Source organism: Symphalangus syndactylus, chromosome 4 (assembly GCF_028878055.3).
Source record: "Symphalangus syndactylus isolate Jambi chromosome 4, NHGRI_mSymSyn1-v2.1_pri, whole genome shotgun sequence".
NCBI lineage: Eukaryota > Metazoa > Chordata > Mammalia > Primates > Hylobatidae > Symphalangus > Symphalangus syndactylus.
In genome coordinates, this window is record NC_072426.2 from 150,007,946 (window position 1) to 150,029,045 (window position 21,100).

Here is a 21,100-nt window from a genome sequence, read left to right on the forward strand (position 1 = left end):
CCAAATCCACTTATTTGTGAAAGGTCATTTGGCAGAGGTAAAATCACAATCTTTCACTGAAGTTACTTTAGCACAACTTTGAAAAACTGTCAGAAAATCTTGTTAAGCTTCCAGTTAAGCAGTCGTTCTTACAATATTACCATGGATTAGGTCATTTATAATTTATCTTTAGTCAAACGAACACCATGTGGTAAAGCCTGGAAGAAAGTCTGGGTTTATTTCCGTTTGTCCCGTTGTGGGGAATTAGGACCTAAATAAATGCAACAAGGTGCCCCTAACTGCAAAGTCACACACAGTGCTTTTCTCTGCCTTCCTGCATGCTGCTACAGTGTGCCAAAGGAGACCAGCAGAGGAGCTGAAAGGAGTATGAATCACAGGCCCAAAGGCCCAAACCCATTACCACATTTCTCTAAAACACTCATGCTTCTCGATTTACGATGGGGCTATATCCTGACAAATTCCTCCTGGGTTGAAAATACATTTAATATACAGTAGAGTACCTGTTGTTTACTCTCATGATCACACGGCTGACTGGTCACAGCTCACTTCCATTGTCCAGCATCCAGAGAAAGTATTTTACTGCATATTATTAGCCCAGGAAAAGATCAAAATTCAAACCTTGAAGTATGGTTTCTACTGAATGTGTATCGACTTTGCACCATTGTAAAGTCCAAAAGTCCTAAAGAGAACCATTCTAAGTCGGGGACTGTCTGTATATGCCATAAAACTTTTTTTAAAAGAAAAAAAGGAAAAAAAATCTATTCTTTTTCCTGGTTAAGTCATTCAAATCTTGGGTTCATCATCCTTAATGAAATAAAATAATGTCCATATTATGGAGATGCAGTGAAAAACAAAACTAATTTGCAAAGCTCTTTGCGAAGTGCATAACACGTTATGAACATCACAGAGAATTATTATAAAGTCCTACTCTCAGTAAGAACCCCAGGACTGCCAAAGGCAAGCAGGCAAGCACAGTCCCAGGGATTCGGGAAACCCTCATTAGTGTCACGCCAGTACCTCTGTTGGTGAAAACCCCAGCAAGAGCTGAGAAACAGCATTCCAGGTTGGACACATGGAGATAACTAGGAGGCCAGGACTTTCCTCTCAAGAGGAACCAGAACCAGAACTGGAAGTCCAAAATGAAATCTAAATCAACTACCCTCCGTCTTTCTCAACTCAACTTAAAAGGACAGGATTAGAGATCGATGGGTCTTAGACATATGCCACTAATTAATTAACTGCTTTGTATGAAGCAATTTTGATAACTGTCTTGTGAATAAATAGCTACCAATCAGATATTCATAGTTCAGAAGAATATAATGGAGTGGAAATCAAAATGAAAGATGACTTGAACTTTCTATATCTAAAACCTCATATAACCAGCATCACTCAGAGGAATGTCAGAAATCTCTTATAAGAGTGGATGTTGACAAACATACTCGGTCATATACTATAAGAAAAACTGTAAATATAACAGCTTTGGACTTGCTATTCTCTTTTGTTCCCATCATGTCCAGTTAATTTTACTTTTGCCTGCCCTACTTTTTTGACACTCTCTTGTTTGTGTTAACATCCTTCAGAGAAACATTTTAAGACTTTTCAGTAAGTCATGCAACCACAAATAACTAGAAATAGGAATCCAGTAAATGCAAATATAAGTCAAGGAATAAGGAGATCTTCATTCTATTTGTGATTCTTACCTACAATCTTTTGTATGGCTTTACGGGTGGGCTGAAGGGCTGGATGGCTAACCTTGGTTCATAGCTTGTGTGCTATTTTCGATTTTTTAAATATTAAAAAAGTTCCTAGGTGAAAGTTATGAAAAAATTGCATCTATTGGGATTATAGATATTTAACATCTTCTGTTTACCTTCTGAAATATTTTCTTGGGGTTCATGTAGTTATAGAAAATTAACTATTGATTTCTCCCCAGTTCTTCTCTAGTGCTTAAATCTAAATGAGGCACTTGTACAGGCCACTAGGGAGAGACATAGAGTCTTCACATCAGTTTCTTGGCAGTTGTGTGACATGTTTCATAGCAAGGACACAACAGTTTCACTGAACGCATTAATGACACATGCACTGTTAAGGCTCTATTCACCCACTGGGGAATGACACTTTGATGGAGCAATGAAATACAGCTTTGCGGTCTGTGGAACTCAGAGATAATGTTTCATATGGGAAATGATGTTTCATCGCATGGGAAAAGAACCCACATCACATGCAGAATACTAACCCATATTCACCATACATAATATAAAAATGGTTAAATATGAAAAGCAACATTTGCGAATAAAAATGCATAGTGATTTTCACGGCAATGGTAAAATTTGCCATATCACCAATGGCAAATTTTACATCACCAATGAAGACACTTTTGAAAGTTAAAAATAAGTTAACTTTTTTATCCTCCAATCCCATACCTCCTATACATAACACATGTAAACACACACACACACACACTCTCAGGGTACATTAATTCTAGACTCACCCAGCAGTGAGTGACTCTCATACAGGCTATTGGCTTATCAGGGAATGTTTCTCATTTTACTTTCTACTGCACATTTTCTTACTGTAAACCAAAGTAAGTGACCATAGCCAACACAGAGATGTTGTCTTACTAAATCATACTTTTACTAGTTTTGACTTTGCAGAAATAGCAAATAGGTACTGCAAAATCAAGGACTCAAATTATCAGAAGCGTTATTGAGCCAATTATTACATTTCTGCGGTATTTAAGAACAGAAAGATATTTTCATCACTATAGTTATGGCAATGTAAGTATAGGCACTGAAAATTATTTTTGCGATTCACAGAATGCAGTCTGTTCTATTTCATTTATATTGTTTTTACTCAAGAGGCATTCCTTTAACCCCTATATTAAATTATTACACATTCCAACATTTTAATGTTTTCCCAAAGTTTAAATACAAAGGTAGTTTGATTTCCAAAAATTAGTCTTCTCAATCTTTAAGTGTATTTCAAAATATAAATATAAATAAAATATCAAACTATAAGGCTATTTATTTTCTACACATTGTGTGTGTGTTAATCAATAGTCAAATAGTCAACAGGTACCTCTCCATTTGCCACCAGTTGAAATAAACTACTGCAGTATAGTTCCAGCAAGGGGTACTGCAAGTGTTTGAACTGAAATGTCGAATATAACTTCTTTAGGAACTCTCTTAAGCATACTCTATATGGTTATGGCAGGTATGAACTTTTTAGATAAAGATATACTCTTTTAGAAGAGCCAGTAAGAAGCCAGGACCAAACACAAATCCTTTTTGAAAATCAGGATGCCTCAAAAGTATTTTGGCAACATTTTCAGGCAAAGGATTAAACACCTCTTTTTTAAAAGAAAACAGAACAAAAAACCCAAACAAGAAAAAAAAAAAAAACTTAGTTTTCAGTATCTCATGACCAGATTTCAGGAATGAAGAGCTTATAAAGCTGAAACAAGCCTTGCATTGCTTGATTGTGATCTAATGACTCTAATCTCCTGTTACATCTCAAGTCTGACCAACTTCAAGTGAACTCTGAAAGCCCTGGAGCCTGGTTACTAAAGTCCCTGACACTTTTTTTCCAAAGTCGCTCACAGCGCCTGGTGCTCCGCAGAATATGAACACTCCAGGAAAGTAAGGCTGCGTTGACTGATCACCAGTGTCCCAGAATCTGTTTGGAGTCCCATGAATCAGCTGGGGAAAGAAACGAGCATTTCCCGACCAAAATGAACTCATACTCTCCAGAGCCCCGCTGACTGGGCAGGGTTCAAGACCCCTTGGTTGCCCGAGAGGAAACCAGTCTGAAATAGATTTCGGGATCTCTCACTTGGCACCTCTCCGGGCCCTTCACTCGTGTAACTTGCTTTCCTCTCTAGTAACAACTTTCTCTTTAAAAAGAAGAAGAAGATTTTTCTCCAAAGCAGCGTGCACTGAGCTCAGTAACTTTGGATCCCATGTACACAAGCTTAAAGCACACACACTTTCCCCCGCGCAGGTTCTCGGGTCCGCCGCAAACCCTAACGCAAACCCTAACGCAAACTCTCGGGTCCTCCGCAAACCCTAACGCAAACCTACCGTGGCCTCGCCCGCGTCGGGCTCCGCGTCCGAGAGGTCGAGTCCGGACTGGAAGGCGGCGGCGGCGGGAGCCTCGCGAGGACCCGGGAGCAGCGCAGCGGCGAGCAGAGAACACGCCAGAGAGAAGAAGCCCAGCAAGTGCATGGTGGAAGGACCGGGGGTGGGGGACCGGTCTGCTGGCGGGGGCAGGGGTGGGGTCGCGGGCGCCGCTGCAAGGCCGCGGGCCCCTCCTGGTCCCTCTCCCCCGGGCTCCTCCCGGCGACCCCCCTGGGCGAGCCGGAGGCGGCGGGAGCGGGTCCGGGGCTCCGCGTTCCCAACTTTGCAGGGCGCCCTCCCAGCCAGTGCCGGGGAAAGGCGGCGGGTGTCAGGTAAAAGCCTCACAGGAAACCGGACATCCGAGCTCCCCGCATTCGGAGCCCGCGAGGTGAAGCGAGGGCGAGGGAGGACGCCGCCGCGGTCCGCGTCGGTGTAGCTTTTTGGAGAGGCGGGGGGGGACACCAGAACACCCCGCGATGTTCAGCCCCTCCAAACCCGCCAGAGCCCTCGTCCCCCTCCTCCCTCCCCTTCCCCGAAGTGAGAGGAGCCGGGCCGCGGGCGCTGCAGCGGGGACGCTGGCGGCGGTGCCGGGGGCGGGAGGAGGGCGGCGGGGCGGCTGGCGGCGGCGGGGCCCGGGAGCGCCGCGGCGCAGGAGCCTCCAGAGCGCGCCGGGCTGAGCGGCGGCGGCGGCGGCGGCGGCGGCGGCGGCGGGCGCAGGGGCAGGGCATGACTGACGCGCCCTCTGCCTGCGCTTATGTGAGAGAAAGCGGCCGAGGGAGGGAGCGTGCCGACCCCGGGCTGCCCTCCCCTCTCACTCTCCCTCGGAAGCCGTCTCCCTGGAGCTCCCCGTTTCCCTCGCCCCCTCCCCGGCGGCCCCACCTCCCCCGGCCCCCTCTGGATCTCTCCCTCTCCGCCCCCGTCCCCTGCGGGGAGCCGGCAGAGGGGCAAGTTCAGTCCCCGGGCTGGCGGTTGGCGGGACCGGCTTTAGAGGTGATGCGACCACCCTGGACCACGTGGAGCGGGGAGAAACTGGGCACCGTGGGGTGGAGGGAGCCCCCGCTTTATCCTCGGCCACTCCCGAGTTCTTGTCCTCCCTCCCGCACGCCTGGCCCCCGGCGCCCTGCTCGAAGTTTGGAAATGTCCTGGGGGTTCTAAAAGTTCCAAGAGAAGGTCATCACTATGTCAGAGAACCCTATGGGACCTCGGAGGGGTCCCCTCTCTCCCTTGGTCTGTGTAGTTGAAAGTTGCCTGATGACGCAAGAACTGCAGTTCTCAGGATGCAGTGCAGGCTGTTGGGATGGATGCTAGTGATCCCTTTGGAATCCTAAACTTCTGACAGGTGAAGAGAAGGGCCAGACTCTTCGTGGAGAGTAAAGAGACACATTGTCAGCTTCTGCAAGAAGTTGGTTTACTTGAAAAAGGGGGTGATAAAGAGAGATGTGTGTGAGGCATATTCCAGAAAGGATGTAACATCCGAAGAAAAGTGACTGCATTTCCCCATTGGAAAAGCACTGGGGTTTCCGTTGGGCTGGTCGCATTGGCTAGCTGCCTCCTTGGGGCAGGGTGAGCAGGTTACAGAGGACCACGCTAAGGGGGTTCAACAGTGTACAGAACATCAAAAGTCTGCCTTTCACTCCCAATCTACTTTTAAGTACACTGATGTTACAGGTCCATAACATCTTACCGGAAGAAGAGACTTTCTTATCTGGTTCAACTCTAGAAGATTTGAAACTCCTCACCCATAATTTACTTGAAGGCTTAAATATCTCAAAGGACAGGGAAACTTCCATTCTGTGTGGCTGTTCACTCCCTATATTGATGAGCAACACTGCTGAAAAGCATTTCCTTCCATCTCTCTATTGCTTTTGACTCCTGGAGTTTTACGCAATAAATCTAATCGCACTTCCACAACTGAGTCTTTCAAATATTTTGAAAATATTTATCATGGTCTCCCTAAGCTAACTTTACTCCTGGCTAAATATCCCTTTTATTCCCCAAGATCACAGTTCCAGTTTCCCCCCTTAACCATACTGTTAGCTTTCCATGTTCATGAAGTATGCGGTTTAGAACATGGCTCAGTACTTAGTGCTGTAATGAGCATGCAGAATGGACAGTATGCCTTTGTTGACACAGCCTTGGATTGAGTTTATTTTCTGGCAGCCAAATCACAGTGTTGACTCACACTACCCTTAAAGTCAACAAAATTCCTCAATAATTTTTCATGTGTACTGCTACTTAGTCACGTCTAAATTGCCCTGTATTTGTGGAGTTAAGTTTACTGTATCCAAGATGCTTTTTTATGTATCTTTATGAAATTCCATCCCATCAGACTCGGTCCATGATCCAGCCTATTGAGATATTTTGTGATTTGGAACATGGTCAGTGTATCACTCTCTTGCTGTCTTCCTGCTCTATGCATATTTGATCAGCCTGCCATAGTTATCTTCAGACACTGATAGATCTGTGAAAAGAGAACAGCTAAGGGCAGACTGGGGTAGGATTTGAATAGAAGGTGGAGTTTCCATTCAACCATTTGCTATTACAATGATTCTGAACTTTGATTGCACTTGGCATCACAAAAGGAGATTTTGAAAAAACAGATGCTTGAGTACACCTTCTGCCTTTCTGCCTTAACTGGTCTAACTGGAGTAAGGCTTGGACATCAGGATTCTAATAGGCAAACAAAATTGAGAACCACAGCCATTTCCAACACCCACAGGCCTAGCAGCGGGTGAAAACTGGAAAATCAACAAACTCAAAATATATCCAAAATATATTAATATCATATTAACTACTGTATTATTTAAATACAGCAGTAAGCTGTATTCAAACTTCTCACAAAAATGTTATCTTCCTGCTGCTACATTTTGAATCAGAAAATGCTGGCAAAAAGTTTACTTGAATAAAAAAAAGGTCTCCAAAAACAATCAAGCAGTAGTTGTTTAAGTATGTCTTAAGGTTAGTCGGGCACAGTGGCTCACACCTGTAATCCCAGCACTTTGGGAGGCCGAGGCAGGTGGATCACGAGGTCAGGAGATCGAGACCATCCTGGCTAACACCATCCATCTTAGGGAGACCATGATAAATATTTTCAAACGTCGGTGAAACCCCGTCTCTACTTAAAAAAAAAAAAAAAATAACACACACACACACACAAAGAATGTCTTAAGGTAAAAACGAATCGTTGCTCAGGACTTTTTGTTTTTTTTCTTCCTTACCCCTGGAAACACTTTTTGCCACTAGCAGATTTTAAAGGTTGAGAAAATCCTTTTCACTGGTTTGTGAGTTCATCACTAGCTTCCTGCAAGACCTATTTTACAACAGGTCTTCTAAATCTGGTTTTTCAAAAAGCATCGCTCAGTCAGTGGAGAAAGAGAGGTAGCAGGGCCCCAGCCAGAATAACACCTCTTTTACATATTGAGTTTTTGTTTTCTTTGATGATAGGTTTTGTTTTTTGTGTTTTTTTTTGTGTGTGTGTTTGTTTGTTTGAGATGGAGTCTCACTCTGTCTCCCATGCTGGAGTGCAGTTAGAGTACAGTGGCGCCATGTCAGCTCACTGCAACCCCTGGGTTCAGGCTATTCTCCTGCCTCAGCCTCCCAAGTAGATATGGGAGATGATAGCTTTGGACGGCAAAATAATGATGATAATATATCCATTGTACATTCTCTAATATCCATTCTGACCATCTACTTTATTTCTCATTTGTTATTCCCTACCTTCTTGCTTTGTTAGTTTTACTTTGTTGCTTCATTTCAAGCTTTTTTAGCTGAATGCTTAGTTCATTTTTCTTCTTTTTAGTTTAAAAATACAAGTTTTGGGCCATGTGTGGTGGCTCACATCTGTAATCCCAGCATTTGGGGAGGCTGAGGAAGGAGGATCACTTGAAGGTACTTTGAGACCAGCCTGGGCAACACAGCAAGACCCCATCTCTGCAATCAATCAGTTGATCAATAAAATACAAGTTTTGTCTAAATTCTGCTTTACCTGTATTTCTCAATTTTGACACATAGTACTTCCTTTGGCAAACAGTTGCAAATATATCTTAACTTGTTTATATTTTAACCCAAAAGTTATTTGTGTTTTCTTAGTTTAGGGATATATGATTTTTATCAATTTCTAATTTTATTATATTTAATTTTTGCTATAAATGATGTTGCTTTTAGAAATGCATTCAGGCTTTCTTTGTAGTCCTGGACATGGCTGATCATTGCAACTAATTCTGTGTGTGCTTTATTTTTGTTGGGTATTAATTTTGAGCTTATTATAATATTCAAATCTTGTTTGGGAATGACATTAAAATCTCCAGTTATAATTGTTGACATGTTTTTCTGTTTCTGACTGTAGTTCTTTCTGTTATTTTTTAACATAATGGGATACCATATCATTTTGATCTAATTTTCTTCTTAGTAGTATATAATGTCGTATTTTTAACTTCTGATATTTTTATTTGAAGTTCTACTTTTTCTGATATTAAAATCATAGGCTTTAAGAATTGAGATCAGCTATGAACATGACTTAGGTAAAACTATGAACCAGTTATGTACACGTGACTTAGTTGTTTCTTCTAGGAAACATTAGCCTGGAAAAGATAAGACTGCAATCCAGTATTTAAATTCAGTGTTTGCTTCAGGAAATGCTGGCAAAACAATATATCAAAGACAATAATATTCTGACTCTGGTAAACAGCCTGCTTATTAATGACAGTTTTCTTACCCACACTCTCACTTACAGGTAGGTGTTAACTGATCCTAAACTACTAGATCATGAACTTTGCCCAATCTTACTCAATTCCCCACTTTGAAAAACCCACCTTAAACCACTCGTGTCCAGACTCCAAAGCTCTACAACTATTCTGCTTCTGACTTACCCAAGACACCCTAAGACCCTGTCCAGGTGGCACTCTCCCTTACTGCTGTAGGTTCGGCTAAATGGAACTTTTGTTTATTGAAAAGTTTTCTACTGATATTTGGGGTGTTCAACAACTTGGAGGTCCCATTGAAATCCTTCTCCCTTGTAGCTCAAGCAAAGATCCTAAATTCAAAAATAGTGCAAATCACTGAGGCCTCTTGAGCTTCCTGGCTTGGTGGGGGGAATCACTCTGACTGCAATGAAGGGTTAAGTCTTCTGTTAGATTTCAGTCCCAGTTTCTTTTTATCACGCTACCAAATGCTAAAAGATCTCCTTTCAAGAACCCTTTGATTATTTGATCAGACTTGAACAAATTTATCCTCAATGGATATCTGCCTTATTACTAACTATTGCTTTTTGTCACTGCTGCCTTCAAAATTTTCTCATGGGAGTCAAAAAAAGGAAGTTCATAAGAAAGAGAATAAGCACAGGTCCTGTTAAGTCAATTCACTGAGCCATCCCTTGGGACTAGATGCCCAGAAGGATTGGTATTGACTAGACAGATATTGCCATAAACTTTATCAAAAGCTTATACAAAGATTTGAAGTCTTGTTTTGTCTGTGAGACACTGATTTTGAATGAGATCTCTTGGTCAAACTTTCCATCTTCCCAAACTGCACATTTATCAGGTTTGCCACTGGAGACTACCTAACCTTTAGTTTGAGGAGCCAAGGGCATGAGGTACACAAACAACTCATTTGACCACCCATTGCCAGATCATTTTGCCTTTTGTCTCAGACTAAACCTAAGTGCATATCCCCTCCAAGCCATATTCCTGCCTCCTACGTGTATTTTACACTATAACTAATACTATGTATCTCTGTCTAAACAGCTTAATTTTACCAACATTAATTTAGAATTTCAGAGGCCATTTGAGAAACCTTTTGTAAGAACAAAAACTGTTCATTTGAGAGGTGCCTTATGGAAAGAGAGTGAAATTCCAAACATTCAATGATATGTATGTTCTGACTGATATAAGAAGTCTTACAATAAAAATACAGATTCCACAATTGCTTCAGTAATTATTCCATGGAAGGCGCAAATGAAAAAATGTGAAAAGCTCTTTTTTAGATCTGCCCAAATCACCACTTGAATCAAAAACATTTTACCTTTACTATTCCTGTTCTCTCACCCAGTTGCCCTCCAAGTTCCCCTTCCCTGATACTCTTTCTGATGTCCCTTTTCTTACTGGCCAGCTAGAAACACTAAATGGTCAATTGGCTCTTAAAGTTGACCAAATCAGAATAAGCTCATTATGGCAGATTTTAAGCCCTGGGTTGGGTCTAAGCTAAAAGTCATTTTCAAAAACTTACAAAGTCTATGCAAGGTAGGCATAAATTTACAGAGAAATTTGCAATAGTTCCAGGAACACATAATTCAGGGTTCCCAGATCTCTATCAACTGATTTATAGGTTATTATGAACCTCAAATGCAACAAAATGTGTCAGAAAAGGCAGTGTGAATACCCTAAGTATGATTTAAGAGACTCCACATTTCAGAGGAAAACCAGAGGAACTTAAAAAAGCTATAAATTTTAGACAAAACTTTTGGAGTTTATGCACCAAAACAAAGATGACAGCATTGGAAACCTCAGGGGGATGCTCCATCACACCTATAGAAAACATTCAGGTGTAGGTCCTGGAACATGTGCAGTGCCAGCTCTTGCCTCACTTTCTCTGAGTGGCCTAATGTCAGAAATAGGGAAATTTAACATACAAGCAAAACTGGAAAGGAAGATAATCCTGTTGCTAGACCTCCAAGCCCTCACGGAATGAAACTAAAGGGGAAAAAAGGAAGTAGGAAATCAGTGACGCACTTCCAAATGAGTCTCAAGGACTCAGTTTCCTATTTGCCCTTAAATGCTCAAGGAGAATTTCTGTGTCTTAAGGGTGGGCTTGTGAATGTTTGATCCTGGCACTATCATATTAACCAAAAGACTTGCCGCTGTCACATGACCTCTTTCTCAGAGTTAAACGACTCCAGTGGTGGCTATCTCTAATAATCCACAAATTCTCCCTGTTTCATACTGTGCCTGTCATCTTCAGACCTTACTGAGAAATGTTCTTCATAATCTGTCACTTTCAGAATGGCAGTTTGTTGTCACCAGTGGACCTCAGGTGGAAACTTGCAAACATTTTTCATTAAATTTCCCACCTCAAGAAGGACAAATTGATCACTGTACTTTGTCGACATTGGTGGGGTAATTTTATTGAGGTTGCTGAGAATGTCTCCGGTTGCTTGTCTCTTTTGCACCAGCATAATCTAGTTAAACTGTAAAGGTGGAGACTGGACAAGAACTCAAGTGTCAGGGTACCTTTGAACCCTTACAAATGGGTTTCATACAGTCACCTCCTTGGTATGGATTTTGAATATCCTAGTCAATGTTTGCTAATTTCCAAAGTGAGAGGAAACTTTTGTCTGCTAGAAAGGTAGATTATGACAGTAACAGGTCACCCTTTGAAGTTTGAATATTTCTCACCCAATTTAGGGCTCTACCATACTTTGGGCAGACATGGCAAAGCACCACAAGGGACTCACACAATATACTCAGTCTTATCACCAACAAGTATGAGTTGCATTTTCTTCATATTCTCTCCCAAAGAACCTTGGCATGACGTGGAAAACAAAGACTTTGTCATCTGGAAAAGACAGCATAGAAAAAATTCCTAGAAACCACATTGGAAAGAAATAGCAGATAAATTTGACTAGGACAGCAGTTAAACTTGAGGGTATAGATGTCTGGATTCATGTCTCCCAGCTAAAAAGACACCAGGTTTGACCCACTGACAAAAGGATTGACATTCCATTAGAAGATTTAAAATTAGGGATTCTAAAGTATTTTTCAGAAGCAAATGGCCCTTGGAATAGAGACAGCTTCTACCACGAAGCTTTGTTTCAAGATGGCAACTGCAGGATATGGACAGCTTCCACTCAAGACTTACAAAGACTTACAAAAGTCTTTGAAGTTTGGATATTTCTTACCCAATTTGGGGCTCTACCATACTTTGGGCAGACATGACAAAGCATTATAAGGGACTCACACAATATATTCAGTCTTAACACCAACAAGTACGAACTGCATTTTCATAGAAATGCAGACTTACGGCCGGGCACAGTGGCTCACCCTGTAAACCCAGCACTTCGGGAGGCCGAGGCGAACGTATCACAAGGTCAGGAGATTGAGACCATCCTGGCTAACACAGCAGTGAAAGCCCGTCTCTACTAAAAATACAAAAAATTAGCCAGGCGTGGTGGCGGGCGCCTGCAGTCCCAGCTACTCGGGAGGCTGCGGCAGGAGAATGGCGTGAACCCGGGAGGCAGAGCTTGCAGTGAGCCAAGGTTGCACCACTGAGCAAGGCTCTGTCTCAGAAAAAAAAAAAAAAAAAAAAAAAGAGAAGAGAAGAGAAGAAAAGAAAAGAAAAGCAGACTTACAAAAGACTTAACAAAATTTACAGTTTTACAAGACTTATAAAAGTAAATTTTAATGGCTGGGCCACATGGCCATGCTTGATTCTGCAGGGTATTTTTTTTTTTCGTTTTTTCCTTCTATATTTTCTTTCATCATTGAAGGTTCAAGAGTCTTGATAGTTAACCAATGGTTGTTATTTCTTACCCAGTAAAAATTCATGTTCTCTAACTTGAATATTGCTTTCTGTATCTGTAGTCATTCCTTGACATGACGACTTAAATATCAAGAGAAATGTATGCATGATGTGGCCAAAACCAACAATCATGCACACTTTTCCCTATGAGTGCCAACCTGCTAGTACCAATCGTTTGTTATGAAATACTTAATTTCGTTCATAATTGGACTCAACCACTAGTTGAATTTTTATGTGAAAGAGAACAACAGAGCAGGTAACCAAAATCAAAACCTCCCTGGAAAGAAAGGTTTCTGCCTCCACTGAAATCATACTCAAAGATCCTTTCTCAAAGATAACATCTGCAAACAAACTTTCATGGAGAAAAGCCTCAGAAAGGGAACAAGGAACAGATGGTTTGTATTTAAGATCTGACTCAGATTTACAAACCTTACAATGAAGGCTTACTATGGAGGTAACTCTTGGTTGTCTATCATATATACCCTGGGTGACCTTTGGTGAACCTCTTTTTGTCACATAGGGTTTATGTGAATACTAAATTAGTTAATATGTGTAAGGAACTTAAAATAATATTTAGTATCTAGTAACCTCTCAATAAACTTTGGATAAAGCATTAATAATTGCACATGTGTTGTTGTGTGTTATTAATATCATGTCTGATATCCTAATCTTTATTTCTTCTTTATATTTACGACATTTTTCTGTTGTTTTACCCTTGTATTTAAGTGACTATTCAAATGGTATCAGATTTGAACATTGACTTTCTTTTTTAAGCACCTTGAAAATGTCATTCTATTGTATTCCTTCATCAAATATTGTACCAAGAAATCTAAGCATAATAATGGTTTATAGCCATATTATGTCTCTTATGTATCTGGTTGTATTTTTAGGGGTGCAGAAACCTTTCTTTCCAGGGAGGTTTTGATTTTGGTTACCTGCTCTGTTGTTCTCTTTCACATAAAAATTCAACTAGTGGTTGAGTCCAATGATGAACGAAATTAAGTATTTCATAACAAACGATTGGTACTAGCAGGTTGGCACTCATAGGAAAATTCTAATGTATTTAGTACTCCCCCAAATCTTATGATATAGAAATTATTATAATCTATATTATATCAACAAGGAAACTGAGCTATGAAGAAGTTAAGTATCTTGTTTAATGTTTCAGAACTAGTTTTTGACTGAGCCTAAATTCAGGGGATTAGGCACTCCCCTCTCCTTCCCTTTTATGAATGTAAACATGATACTGTTCCTTGTTAGATGGTTGGCCATTCTTGTTGGAAAATTTTAGAACATTTTCTTTGTTTTTTATTATATTGAATTTTACCATTGTTTGTCCATAGGGAATTATCCATAACTTCTTTAGCACAGTTTTGGCCCTTTTAATCAGTGTGTGTGTGTGTGTGTGTGTGTGTGTGTGTGTGTAATTTCTAAGAAATTATTAGTCAAATAATCTATACAAAGTATCTCTCTTGTTATAGTTCTCTGGAACTTCTTGCATACAGATATTGACATTTTACCTTTATAATAATAGCTTATAGCCATATTGTGCCTACTGTGTGTCTGGCTATATTTTTAGGGATGTTGCAAATTCTCATATATTTAGTACTCCCCAAAATATTATTATATAGAAATTACTATAATCTCTCTATATATATCAACAAGGACACTGAGTTATGGAGAAACTCATGTGTTAACTTTTCTTATATTCCTTCCATCTATCCATCCTTTCCTAATTGCATATGGAGATTCAGTTGTTCCAGCAAAATATGTTGTAAAGACTATTCTTTTCCCACTGCATTGCATTTGGACCTGTGTCAAATATTCATTGTCCATATATGTATGGGTTTATTCGGGATCTCTATTTGGTTCCATTGATCTGTTTGTCTGTCTTTAGCCCAACACCACATTGTCTTGATTACTTAAGCTTTAAAATCAGTCATGAAGTTGTCTAATGTTAGTCATCCAATTTGTTAATTTTTGCCAAAAATATTTTGACCAATCTAGCCAAACATATGTATAATATGTATTTCCATGTTAATTTCATAACCAGCTTATAAGTTTCTACCAAAAAAAGTCTGCTGGGATTTTGATAATGATCAAAACTTGATATAGGTCAATCTGAGTACAACTGGCATCCTAACAGTATTGAGTCTTCTGATTCATGAACAAGGTATATCTTGCCAAATATGTAGGTCCTCTTTAACTTCACTCTGCAACATTCTGTAGTTTTCTTTTTACAGGTCTTATATGTCTTTGACAGATATGTCCCCCAATTTTTTATAATTGTTTATGCTATTGTACTGATTTTTTTAATTCAATTTTTTTTTTTTTTTTTTTTGAGATGGAGTGTCACTCTGTCGCCCAGGCTGGAGTGCAGTAGCATGATCTGGACTCACTACTGCAACCTCTGCCTCCCAGGTTCAAGCAATTCTCTTGCCTCAGCCTCCCGAATAGCTGGGATTACAGGCACACGCCACTACGTCTGGTTAATTTTTTTTTTTTTTTTTTTTTTGAGAGAGAGACAGGGTTTCACTATATTGGCCAGGCTGGTTTCAAACTCCTGACCTCAAGTGATCCATCCGCCTTTGCTTCCCGAAGTGCTGGGATTACAGACGTGAGCCACTGCGTCCAGCCTAAAACTTCAATTCTTGATTGCTAATTACAATTGATTTTTGTATATAGATCTTGTATCCTGCAGTCTGGCTAAATTTACTTATTAGTGCTGGTAGACCTTTTGTAGATTCCATAAGATTTTCTAAATAGCTGATTATGTAGTCTGTAAATAAAGACAGTTCTCATTCTTACTTTCCAGTCTGGATGCATTTATTTTTCTTTCCCAATTCCACTGGATATAATCAATACAATATTGAATAGAAGTTGTGAGAGTCTGCATCTGTTGAGATGATCATATAGTTTTTCTTTTTTAGTTGCTTAATATGATGAATCATACTGATTGGTTTTTGAGTGTTAAACCAACCTTTTATTGCTGAAATAACTCCAAGAGTTTGTATAGAATTGGTGTTATTTTTTCCTAAATGTCTAGCATAACTCGATTAGCCATCTGGACCTGGAGTTTTCTTTGTGGTAAGATTTTTAACTGTAAATTCAGTTTCTTTAATAAATATAAGTCCATTCAGATTATTAATTTCTTCTTGAATGAGCTTTTGTGTTTTGTACCTTTCAAGGATAGCTTTTATTTTATTTAAGTTGTCACATTTATTGGCATAAAGTTTTTTATAATATTACCTTATTATTTTTAATATATGTGGAATATATGATGATGTCACCTCTCTTGTTGCTGATATTAGTAGTTTAATAGCTTGTATCTTCTCTCTCCCCAACCCCCATCAGTCTGGCTGGAGTCTTATCAATTTTGTTGATTTCTCAAAAAGCTACTTTTTATTTCATTGTTTTTTTCTGATTTTTTCCTTTTTTTTCCTACTCCATTGATTTTGGCTCTCATCATTATTTTTTCTTCAGTTTAGGCTGGGATTAACTTTATGTATTTATATATTTATATATTTTATATTATATTTACATATACTTATATTTATATATAAATATTTACATATGCTTATATATAAGCATATGTAAATATAAGTAAAAATAAGATACATGAAGCAAAAACTGATTCAGTTGCAAGAAGAAATGGATAAATCCAGTTCAAAATATCAAAACTCTCTCTCAATGATTGATAGAATATACAGACAGAACATCAGAGGGGATATAGAAGAATAAACACTATTTATCAGCTTGACCTAATTGACAAGTATAGAAAATTCCATCCTACCATAGCATAACATACATTTTTTCAAGTGCATACGAAACATTTACCAAGATAGACAATGTTCTGAGCCAAAAAAAATCAAGGCTAACTAAAGTTTAAAAGATTCAAGGTAAATTTACATATACTTACATATAAATATATATATACTTATATATATAATTAACCCCAGCCTAAACATATATATATATATGTATTTTAGTATCCGAACACAAACAAGTCACTGATTTGAAACCTTTTGCCTTTTTAGTGCTGTAACTTTCCTTCTAAGTACTGATTTAGTAACTTACCACAAAATCTGATATGTTATGCTTTAATTTTCATTCAGTAAGAAATACTTTCTAATTTGCCTTTTGATATTTTTCTTTGACTTGTGGGTTACTTATAATTGTGGCATGTAGTTTCTAAATATTTTTGAATATCCTGGAGATCCTACTGTTGCTTCTAACTTAATTTTATTATGAGCAGAAAATGTACTTTTTATGACTTGAATCTTTTAAAATTTAGTTAGCCTTGATTTTTTGGCTCAGAACATTATCTATCTTGGTAAATGTTTCATCTGCACTTGAAAAGAATGTATGTTATGCTATGGTAGGATGGAATTTTCTATACTTGTCAATTAGGTCAAGTTGATGAATAGTGTTAATTCTTCTATATCCCCTCTGACCTTCTGATGTTCTCTCTGTATATTCTATCAATTATTGAGAGAGAGTTTTGATATCTCGAACTGGATTTATCCATTTCTTCTTGCAACTGAATCAGTTTTTGCTTCATGTATCTTTAATCTCTGTTAAATGTGACTATGTAACATACTGTTGGGAAAAGAAGACATTTTGAGAATAAAAAAGGGCTATAATGATAATTACACTGGAACAATAGGAATAAACCTAAATTGTCCTGAGAGCATATATTCAATCCATGTTGAAAATGGTGGTGAAATATTTTTCTCTTGCATAATAGGGCCTGTGGGTAAGAAGTAGATGCTGATTGTGGTGGCTCTGCTTTCCCCAGGGCTACAGGGTTAGTAAGGCTTTCTGCTTTGCCACATGGCTCCTATCTCAGGATTGCCCCATGCTCACAAGACAGAAGATATCACATGCAGGGTCTAGATTTCTCATTCTCACTTACCATTCCATCACTGAATCCCACATATGTTGCTTCTTCAAACTGGCATATTGAACAATGAAGATTTGTGGTGTGTAACTAGAAAACAACTCTATTTTTTCCCTACCACATACTCACATTTACTTTTGCTAGTTGAATCAAAATTATGATGAGCCCAATGAGTTGTTTAATTATTCCTAGATGATAAAAAGTCTCCCTGTTCCCTCTAGACATAGAAACAGTCTGAGTTTTGTAATTTATTATCCTAATTCAGTTTAACAATAATATCTGAAAAAGAATTCCTGTCTTTGCTAAAAATCACAGCTTTTATCCTGTCCCTAATGATATTACAGTCTCACTTTCAACAACAGAAAAGGGGTAGTTCTCATTGTTTTACTTTGCTACCCCTCCACCTCCTTTTGCTAGCTACCTTTTCTGATGCTTTCAAGTCACTATAAGAGAAGGAAAAAGAAGGTAGAGGGGCAAAGGAATAGGAGGAAAATTACATCCTCACTTTCACTATTACTAGCCTAATGCTGTGCCTTTGGTATTCTTTAATTGAAAGCACAGTATTAGGCTAGTAAAAGTCAGGAAATAATTTTCATTCAGGTTGCAGATGTTTAGAGCTAACTCTCTTGGATTATTTTGGTTTTCTGAAAACCCTCTTATCACTGGAGGGATTACACCTGCAGTTTGCTTGAACTGCATGGATTCATTAATTTTCCAACTGAGGGCTTATGCCATTTCTCAGCCAGATCACATAGTGCCATGTAGGACTTGTTAAGGATATGAATTTTAGGGAAATTAATGAGAAGTCAAACATTGGTCCTAGAATGGACCAAGGATGGAGAGTGGCATAATCAAACTTATACTTTTAAATGAATACACTGACTACAGTGACAAAAATAGACTGGAAGAGTTTTTGAGCAAATAAAAGAATACAATTGTGAGAATTCAGTCCAGAGAGGATCGTAAGTTTAATGAGAGTACTGGCAGTAGATGTGGAAATAGGTGGATAGACTCAGGAGAGTTAAAGTTTACAGAGTTGTCTGTTTTATTGGGCATAGGAATGAACAAGAAGAAAGTTGTAGGGTTAAATGTCAGGTTTAAAGCTTTTGCCATTGGACTGATGGAAGTGCCATTCAGCAAGATATGAAAGCTGAATAGGACCAAGTTATGCAGGGAGATTGCAAGTTCCACATTAGATATGTGGAGTTTCAGTTACCAGTGATGCATCCACGTGGGAATATCGGATACTTAGCTGATGATATAATAGACTGGAGCCCAGAAGAGGGGCCTGGTTTGAAGACATACATTTCAGAGTCATCAATGCATACTAATTAGAGCTGGGGGAGTGAAGCTAATTACTTTGAGAGAAGGAATAAAGAGAATGGAAAAGCCTGAGACCAATCCTTGGCAAACACTATCATAAAAGTCAGGAAGAGGAGGATGAGCCCACGAAGGCATGTGACAAGTGGACTAGGAGTTAGAAGGAAAGCTGAGAAACCGGGTTGTCACAGATGTCAAAGGATGAGAGTAGAGTAGGATAGACGTAGCCACTGGCAATGTAAAATCCTGCCAATTAAGTAAGATGAGCTCTGGCAAAAACTCACTGGATTTCTCTGCTGATCTCATTTAAATATTCTGTTGTAATGTTGGACGCATAAGGCAGATTTCAGTAGGTTGAAAAGAGAAAGGAAAACCAGGAAATAAAGACAATGAGCATGGAAAATGCTTTTGGAAAATACGGATATGAGGGGAAGGGTTAAGTGGTAGCTGATGTGGGAACTGATGTCAAATGTTGATATATTCATCTTTAATTAAATATGATGTGTGCATTGCAATTATGTTTTTAAAGAATATGGATTTCCATGGGCAGATATGCAGGATAAAGTGAGAAATAAAATAGGAATGTACTCAAATATACATATATAAATATTATTCTAATTGTTAACTGTACAAGCAAAGAAAAAATGACTAAGAAAATACAGTAAGTTTTAAACAGTTTATCTCTTGAAAGTAGGTTGGAGAATGACTTTTTCTGTATTGTTCTTTGTGTATTTCACAAGATATATACATAGTTAATAAATACTAAATCAATATGTACTAATTGTGTATATATAGTATATGTATATTATATATAGTATACAGGTATATAGTATATGTATACATATGCCATATATACACACTATATACTTATATATACATTATATACACATACTATATATACATACTATATACATATATAGTACACATATATACTATATATAATGTGTACATATAGTGTATGTATAGAGTATATATATATACATGTAGAGTATATATATATACTCTATATAGATATACATGTATATACTATATACTCTATACATATGTATATATATACTCTATATGTACATATTCTATATAGAGCATATACATATATATGCTATATGTACATATTCTATATAGAGCATATACATATATACGCTATATGTATATACTATATACTCTATACATATGTATATGTACATATATACATATATACATGGGATATGTATGTATATACTATATAAAATATACATATACTATATATGTTCACAATTAGTACATATTGCTTTAACATTTATTTTTAAAACATTCTTTCTCCTAGACAATAAATATGTGTGAAATTGCTAACATGTATGTTAGAAATAAATTTTCAGTGCCGCAAAAGAAATAGCACTGAAACATAAATTTTCTCAGCAAGGCAATTTTACTTCTACAGAAGGATGCATCTCATGGATGAAGCAATGGTGAGAGCACACCTGAACAAGGGAGGGGAAGGGGTTCTTATTCCTGACACAGGTAGACCCTACTGCTGTGTCGTTCCCTTATTGGCTAGGGTTGGACTGCACAGTCTAAGCTAATTCTGATTGACTGTTTTAAAGAGAGCAGGGTATGAGCCAGAGTGGCGGGGTGAGCAGTTTCGGCGGGAATGACTGTTACAGAACAGGTAACTAAAAGTGAATCAGGTCAGAGTAGGTGACCAGGGCTGACTCAGGACAGAGCAGATGTGAACTACTGATTAGAGCTGGTGGAAAGGTTTTTTACTGAAACTAGGGACAAAGAGATGAAGAGAACAAGGAAGTTAAACTTTAAAATGGAGAACAAAGGACAAGAAACGTAACATACTGACATACTGATTCTTTGAAGAGAAACTTGGAACTCACTGTATTTAACAATGTAGAACACTAATTAAAGATAAAGCTTTATATAAATTCCTGAATGAGCATAAGCATAGTAAAAACTATAGTAATTTTGCAAGAAGCAATCAAGATTGGAGGGAAATGAGAAGAAATAACCATGAAGGAAGTAAAAACTAGGCTTCCCGGGACCAGTGGGGAATTGGAAAAGCAAGACCATGAGAAAAGAGCAATCTACGTGTTCTGGGGAAAGGTGCTGGAATGGAGGCAGTACACAGATCGGAATAAAACATGGTGGAGTTGGGTAGAAAAGTGGAGATGCATGTGGAAGGATGTAAGATGACAGTGCAAAATTTGGGGAGAAAGGAAGCCGAATTAGAGTTAGCTGAAATTTAAAAGACACTTGATATTGACCATAA

General features: G+C 38.6%; 1 protein-coding gene across 5 annotated transcripts in view; it reads right to left on the bottom strand.

Annotated features, from left to right (window-relative positions):
- The window catches only part of VEGFC (vascular endothelial growth factor C), a 479,792-nt gene that overhangs the window by 113,316 nt on the left and 345,376 nt on the right, over positions 1-21,100 (bottom strand). The window contains exon 1 of one of the 5 annotated variants that reach the window (XM_055276469.1): positions 4,080-4,843. The exons of 3 other annotated variants lie outside the window; for them this stretch is intronic. In XM_055276469.1, coding sequence (XP_055132444.1) covers positions 4,080-4,223 — 144 coding nt within the window. In that variant the 5' untranslated portion in view covers positions 4,224-4,843. Of the gene's footprint in view, positions 1-4,079; positions 4,844-21,100 lie in introns of those variants that run through there. One more of the 5 variants, XM_063638454.1, reaches the window with a different exon arrangement.